This window comes from Lepidothrix coronata, unplaced genomic scaffold, assembly GCF_001604755.1.
Source record: "Lepidothrix coronata isolate B3197 unplaced genomic scaffold, Lepidothrix_coronata-1.0 Scaffold230, whole genome shotgun sequence".
Classification (NCBI taxonomy): Eukaryota; Metazoa; Chordata; class Aves; order Passeriformes; family Pipridae; genus Lepidothrix; species Lepidothrix coronata.
The window spans coordinates 367,425-375,177 of NW_016690410.1; the positions used below are offsets into that span (position 1 = coordinate 367,425).

A 7,753-nucleotide genomic window follows, 5' to 3' on the forward strand; every position below is an offset into this window, starting at 1 on the left:
TTCGTGAAGCCCAGTCATGATGGTCTCATACTTCTGTTTCTTCATGTGGGTATCAGGTACCTATATTTACCTCTGCTGATTATTTTGTCTGCATTGTCATTTTTTCCTTTTAAAAAAGCGTAACAAAAGTGAAAGTACACAAGGGTTTGGATAACCTTGGGATGCAAGGGCAGGGGAGGAGAGTAGAGCCATGATCTGCAAGCCATTTTTGAACTCTCAGAGACCAATGAAGTTTTCCTTTACAGGCACAAAACACATTTAAATCTTCTAGCAACACAGTGGGCTGGGGACTTTGCTATTTATCAACTGACACGGGACTCTCAGAAACAGTCTATGGAGAACCAAAGGCTTCCATATTAAAGGTTAAAGACCCCTGAACTACACCTTCAATTATATTTCCCTCTAATACTGTGATGCATCCATCTTATGTTAAGTAATTTTACACTGTTTCCTGTTCAGTGACATCATAAGGCACTAAATCACAAGAACTTCGTACTTCCACCCTGATGCATAAATTCAAAATTTTCTCATATAAATAAACTAACGATGAATTATTTGTAACAAACAACAAAAATCTTTCCTAAAAACACACATGCATGAAATTTACATTTCAAAGAAATTTCAAGTAATCGCTAATTAATCCTGTCTAAAATAATGTTTTTAAGTAACTTAGCTGTACCAAAAAAAACCCTTAAAAATAATTCTCAACTAAATGCAGAATCTTGATTATCCCAACTCCATCTCCTAATAATCTCAAGACAAACAAAGCCCCAATACAAAAATGAGGTTCATTTCTGTGTTCCAGAACCAGAAAAAACAATATTGCTAACACATGCATACAGCTGAACCGGTCTTTAAACAAGGTATGAGACAATCTCTGTCAGGTGCTTTACTTGTGCGTAGACTCCACATTCAACACAGTGACAATACAATTTGAATCACTGGGTTTGGGTGACAGATGCAGCTGGTGGCAGTTTTTAGTTTTTAAAGAATAAAGTCTTGGAAAACATTCCGGATATAACAAAAGTAAGATTTCTTGATAAGATCATTGGCCAAAAATGTTAGACACCTTTTAAAAGTACCGTTGAAAAGAGTCAGCTAGAAAATACTGCTTTTTATTATTTCAATCTATTCATTTAAAGGCAGGCAGGCAGTATAAGCATTCAGTGGGCAGAGATCAAAACTCTTACCTACCTCCCAACAAACTGATACTTTTACCACCAACTACAGCTGTGTTTGCTCTCTATTTTCTTTGTATTCCTTTCTCTCAGGATTTCAGTAGCTCCCATCTCAGCCTTCCTAGAAGACTAGCTCAAGAGTAAGCAAGGTCCAGCATGAAATGACAGCAGCAGATGCAGAACTGCTCAGCCCGTCTTACATAATTTGCAAGCCTAAATGTCAAGCCAGTCAACGCTAATTACAAAGTCATGGCCTCTTAGACCTCCAAGTAAATCTGTACTCTGGCACAGCACCTTACAGGGAGGGAATGGTTGCTTTCAAACTAACCGTAGAATTCAAACCTCCTTCCTGAAAAGGCATTATAACCACCAGAAAAGCACCTTCCAAGCTCTCCATGAAACCATAATAAAACAGCCTACAGGAGCATATTAAACAGTTTTCAGCAGAACTAAATTTTTAACAACAGTGGCTTGTGCTGGTTCTCAAGATCTCAAGATCAATTATTGCATTAGCTATCATTTGAAATGGTACATAAAGCAATAGTTTATACAAAACAGATGACTTGGACATCTTAAGCAAAAGTAATTTCAGGCTCTGAGCTCCTGTATCAAAATAAATACCTAAATCAATGGGTGCTGCTAGATGCTCAACTCTAAAAGAATAAAGCAATTTCTGACACATCTTATCTCAAGTACTCTTTTATCAGCCACCTTGGGAGTCTCCCCTCTTTGCACAATGCCTCAAGTAAAGTCTACTTTACTTTACCCAGTGTACTATTCACAGAGGTTACACACCTCTGTGTGTAACGCAGAAGTTTCTTCATCTTTTTTGAATCCCAAAATTTTATCACTACTTGAAAGCTAACCTGAACACTTCTAGAATTAAAAATAAAAGAAGGAGCTTGGCCTATTTCAAACACTTGGCCCTATAGCCACTTGATATACTGAACTTGAGGGAGGTCAGATAAAAGAAAGGGTGGGGGTTTTTTTTCTGTTTTGGCATATTCATGCCTACAGGTAAGGTCATACAAATTTATCTTCAATTTTTAAATTACAAAGAAGATCGAGTAAGCAAGTGGTAAACAACAGGAAAAAATGTTTATCTCCCTGCTGAAAACCAGCACTATCAAGTGGCAGCGATGAAAGTGTTTTAACAAGATTATTATTGCCAACAATATGACAAATTAAGTCTCCCAAACTAAAAAAACGGTTGGAAGACAAAAAGTAATGTAGCTGGAATGTCAGCTCCAGCTATATTCAAAGAGCTTAAATGAACCTAATAAAATCCAGTTCTGAAAACACATCTCAACTGTGAGGGACTGGGTATTCTTCTCGGACAAGGAACTCACCCAGATTTCAAGTCTGTAATCCGTAAACAATTAGTAGCATCCAGTCCTACTTTTCCATTTCTGACCACACTGGAAATGAAGGGCGAGAGCGCTGGAGAAATTCTGTTCAAGGCAACTTCAGGTGACATTTTAGTACGTTCCTCCTTCCTTTTGTCTTGAGCTGCAAAGGGACGGCAATGGAAAAAAATAAAATCCAAAAACAGCCTACTTATTTGATGTAAATTCACATGTACTCTGCAAATATCGGAAGAAAAAAAAAGCCAAGCACACTAAGGACTACAAGTAACTACTAAGTGTGCACAGGTTTATAAACTAAAAATAAGAACAGGTAGGTTTTTTTTCCTCCTACCTCTGCAGTATTCAGTGAAGCCCGTTTATTCAATATCAACATAAACTCAGAATTACGTCCTAGGCTCCTGTAATTAAGGTCCTATCCCTCTGAGAAAGAGAAAAATAACTGAGGGTCACCCTGACAGTTTACACTCTAGACCTCCTTGTGGGCATTTCCATCAGGTCTGTAATTGACAAGCCACATTTCCTCTGCTTCCACTGAAATCAGTGGGACTTACAATAATTGAATGGGCCCAAGGGTTTGATTATTTTTCCGTATTCTCACGTGCAATTTCTAATAGCACTACTGTACCCATAACCAGTATTACTTTTACACTGGACTTCATTAGGACTCTGTGATGCCTTTTAAAGGCTAACACTGCTTCTCCTTCAGTGCTATCGCCATACTCTTTGACAAGCATCTTCATCTTCCTTCATGTAACAGATCAGGAAGCTGATGTAGACACAATTTAAGCAGTTTTTTCAGAAATACTGCACTTGTGTGACCTTATGATAAATCAGACAGGCCACCAAGTTAGCACCCTTTAAGAACCTGTTGCTTTTTAAGTGAAATGCAGAAACTGAGCATGCACACGTTTTAACTCATGGCACCACAAAAAGACTAGGGTATGTGGACAACAACAGACGGTGGTAAGACAAGTGGGAGAAAAGAAGGGTAACCAAACTATTAAAATGTTAACATATTTTATCATATTCTTAGGCACAGTTTCATCTGAAAATTAACTGAACTTGGCAGTTTTGGAGAAAAAGGCTGTAAATGATTGAAGGTAACATAAACATGCCACATCAGTGGGACAAAAAAGCTCATACTTAAACTCTGACCATTAGAAGATATTTTTTAAAACATACATTTAATTGAAAAACAGCAATACACACTGCATTCACTTTCTTACAAAGTGCTGCATATGGACTGTTGTATTAATCAGTGTTCTATAAAGACAGTGTGAACAACTCATGAGTTCTACGAACAACTCATAATTTTCTGTTGTTTCTCACACTCAGTTTACAAGTATTAGTTAGTAACTACGGGATATTCTACAAACTAATAGTCTTCTGTAACTGGGAGCAACATTAATTTCACATTCTATTTCACATTCTATTCTCATGAAAGTCATTCACACTGAAGCAACACAAAGCAATGCTCAAGAAAGAGTGTTTGTCCTGCTATTTGGAATGTATTTGAATAAAACGAAGGCCAGGCACATTAAGGCAAACAGAAAGACTAATAAAGCAAGACTTCCTAAAAACAGTAATTAACTTTAATACACTGGCTCCAACATTTTATGGCAGCAAAGAAGCTGAAGATTAAGTATCCATGCCCTGGCATATAATGTGTTCTCTTCACAGATATGATTTGCCGTAATTGACAATGGCAACAACTTTGCTTAGCAAACACCTACAGCGATGTAATGCATTACCTCTTGTTTGGTACTTTTCAACCAAAAATTACTGCCTACTTACCTTTATTCTTCCCCAGAGGGAGTAAGAGAACACAAGCCCACACTTGACCTATTTCAATGAGAAGTCCAGTGGCTTACGTTGAAATGCTAATAAAGATGAGTTTAAACTAAAACACTTTGCACAAGAGTGGCTAAAACAGGGCACTTACTTTAGTCTGCCAGCCCTGCTGTAGGGAAGAGTAATTTCAAGCAGGGGGCAGGTGGGCTCAGGAAGATAAGAACTTAAACCATGACAAAATGCTGAAAAACAAGCTATCCTTTTAGAAAACTTAAACTCATAAACAAGGACCTCAGAACTGGTTTTAACACATTTTCAGGGGACTGTGTTATGAGAACGAAGTTGTGAGACATAAGAGATACACATGGTAGCCACAGTTGAACAGATGCACCTTCCAAAATGAACTGCAGAATGAAATTCCTTATCTTTTTGTTAATAAAATTTACAGATATTGTCAAAACAAGATATAAATTACTGTTAGGATTTTTGCTGATTTTTTGTATCTTTTTTTTTAATCACAATACCTTCTATATAATAAGCCATATCAGTTAAACAAATTTATTTTGTAAACAAAGGGCTTTATAAACTAGAACACAATTTGTACCATTTTCCTAAGTTTCAGATGTCATATACAATTTTTTTTCTCCCTAGCTTAAGTTTCCCACAGTACTGGAAACCAAACACCAACAAACTCAAAGGAATTAACAAAAACAAAATTCACTGGACTGTTTCCCTTCCAAAACAAAGCACTTGAAAGAAGCAAACAAAACTAGTAGCTGAATCCTTTTAGATTCAGCTGGCTGAATAACTTCAGGCTAATGTTACATATGCCTCAGAGTAACCATGGGGTCCCAGGCACTGCTTCAGGCACTGGACACTGTCTGGATGACAGGTAAGTCTGTCCCTCCACCGCCGGCAACAGCATTATGGGCATTTAGTGAAGCTTTAAGGCGGCAAAGGCTAATACTGTGATGGAGGCCTGGGAGCGAGAGGGGACCTTTCCTGTCTGACCCTCTTGGCGTGGCCGTCGGCAACGTGGTTGTGTGGTTTTCACTTTGGGGGTGGCAGGAATGGGTGTCTGGGTGTGAGTGGGGAAAGGAGGGGACCCACCACCACCAGCACCTCCTGCTGCTGTGCTCGAACGCACGCACGGAATGCTCCCAGCAACGTGGATCTGCGGGGTCCCAGTACACCCCTGAGCTCCCTCAGCCCTGGGACGGGATAACGCTCAGAATCCAAGGTGGGTCAGGCTGGAAGGGACCACAATGCGTCACCGGTCCAACCTCCCGACTCAGACAAGGTCATCCTAGAGCACACTGCACAGGACTGCATCCAGATGGTTCCTGCATTCCAGAGAGGGAGACCCCACACCCTCTCTGGACAGCCTGTCCCGATGCGCAGTCACCGGCACAGTAAAGAAGCTCTTCCTCATATTCAGTTGGGACTTCCTGCGTTCCCGTTTCTCTCCGGGCTGGCCCTGGCTCGGCCCAGCCCCGCTCCCTCCCCAGCCGGGGCCGCCCCATGCGAAGGCGGCGGGGCCACCACCCGCGGCGCTGCGCCCGCCCCGCCCCACCCCAGCGCCGCTGTTTACACCGGCCTCCGCCGACTCTGGGCCAGCTCCTCCCGGCGCCGGATCCCATCTCGCCCGCTTGTGCCCCAGGAGGGGCAGGGGCGCTGCTCCCTCCCCCCGTGCCCGTCCCGCTCGCCCCGGCCCCGCCATTACCTACGGCGGCCGGAACTCGCCGCTTGGCAACGGCGTGCGCGCCCCCGCTCCCGCCGTGCGCGCCCCCGCCCCGCCGCGCGCTGTGCGCGCCGCCGCTCCCCCCGCGCCGCCGCCGCCGTCCCCGCCCGGGCCGGAGGGGTCTTCGCAGGCCCCGATAGGGGTGGCTGCCGCAAGTGCCTGCGCGGGCTGTCTGGCGGCTCGGCCGCGGCCGGAGCGGGACAGGAGAGGCAGGAGGAGGGGGAGCCGCCGTGGCAGCAGGCGCTCGGCAGGGCAACACTGCCAGGCGAAGGCCCCCGCGGGCAGCCCGTCGCCCCTGGCAACGGGCGAAGCGGCGGCGGGGCCGGGCCGGGCCGGGTCGGGGTCAGGGTCCGGGTCAGGGTCCAGGGGCCGCCCGGCGCCATGGCCGCGCAGGTGGTGGTGGTGGGATCCTGCATGACCGACCTGGTCAGGTCAGTACCGCCAGGGGGTTTCCTGCAGCCCTGAGGTCGCGGAGCGCAGGGCGTCGCGGTGCTCGGGGCAGAGCGGGGGCTCCCGGCCGGGCTGGAGCCGGGCGGGCGTCACGTTCTTCCCCAGGCCAGGATGGCAGGGGCGGAGCGCTCGGCCCCGGGCAGAGGGAACCGCGGCTGCGGCCGGGGCGGGGGAGGGACCGCGCACCGAGACGGGCTGCACAGGGAGCGTGTGTAGTCTCCCTCACGGGAGAGGCACAAGAACGTCTGGACACAATCCTTTGCCATGAGCTCTAGGATGACTCTGCCTGAGCAGGGAGGTTGGACCAGGTGACCCGCTGTGGTCGCTTCCAACCTCACCCATTCTGGGATTCTGTGCAGGGGGGCGGCTGGGCCCGGGTGATGTCAGCCCGCAAATAGTGCTTTGAAAGAAGAGTGTGGGAACGGGGAGAAGTTTGAACGTGTTTGTGCGCTGGAGCTTTGATCAGGTGTCTGTGACTGGAGAGCGGGAGAGACTCGGGTTTGTGTTCTCAGCTGTGCCGAGTGGGTCGGCCTTGGCCTGGCCAGGAAAGCAGTGTTTTACAGTAACCTGCACGGGAAACCGTGAACTCTGAGACTTGTTACCAGCAGAGGAGTCTGACACGATTTTGTGGAAGTAAATAAAGCTGGTCAACTGTAACACATTTTCAGTTCAAAGCATTTGTCACCACTGGAAAAACGAGAAAGAAACAATATGAGGAAACCGAAGTTAACTCCATGAAACACTAGGTTGTAAGTTGATTACTTGCAGGCAACATTTTGTGTGAGATTGGAGGGGGGGAGAGGGAATTCCTCCCAAGCTGTTGGTATCCAAACAGATCAAGAAGTGGATATAGGAAGCCCTCAAAAATTTAGCACCTCTGCACCCCAAAGCTGTTTTTTAAATTATTACATCAGTTTTTTTAAAGGAATGCCTTAATTTATTTTTATTCCTTTTCTGGGCATTTTGCTTTTCAAATTAAGTACTTGGGTTTAATTGTCTTTTTTTTTTTTTTTGTACATAGGTAAGGTCTGGAAACGTCTTCTAAAAATTAAAACACAGAAGCTCATAAAAGGTCTTGGTTCCTGTAGCCTGGGCTTTATAGTGAATACTAAATATTGGGAGAATTCAAGCAAAATAGCAAGAGTTTGCAACGATGCAAATCCTAACCTGAACCAACTGACCTTATCAGTCCCAGTAAACTTGCAAATCAGTCTTTGATTTTCACT

The 7,753-nt window shown here is 44.9% G+C and overlaps 2 protein-coding genes across 5 annotated transcripts in view; one reads left to right on the top strand and one right to left on the bottom strand.

Moving 5' to 3' along the window:
* The window catches only part of BRE (brain and reproductive organ-expressed (TNFRSF1A modulator)), a 171,188-nt gene extending 165,062 nt beyond the window's left edge, over positions 1-6,126 (bottom strand). Inside the window, exons 1-2 of one of the 2 annotated variants that reach the window (XM_017834239.1) lie at positions 6,060-6,126; positions 2,528-2,687 (exon numbers count right to left, since the gene is read on the bottom strand). In XM_017834239.1, coding sequence (XP_017689728.1) covers positions 2,528-2,655 — 128 coding nt within the window. In that variant the 5' untranslated portion in view covers positions 2,656-2,687; positions 6,060-6,126. Of the gene's footprint in view, positions 1-2,527; positions 2,688-6,059 lie in introns of those variants that run through there. The other variant, XM_017834238.1, reaches the window with a different exon arrangement.
* Positions 6,127-6,383: 257 nt separating this feature from the next.
* Positions 6,384-7,753, top strand: part of RBKS (ribokinase) — a 70,585-nt gene continuing 69,215 nt past the window's right edge. For all 3 annotated transcript variants that reach the window (XM_017834227.1, XM_017834229.1, XM_017834228.1), the window contains exon 1: positions 6,384-6,508. In XM_017834227.1, the coding sequence (XP_017689716.1) occupies positions 6,459-6,508 (50 nt within the window). In that variant the 5' untranslated portion in view covers positions 6,384-6,458. The remainder of the gene's footprint in view (positions 6,509-7,753) is intronic.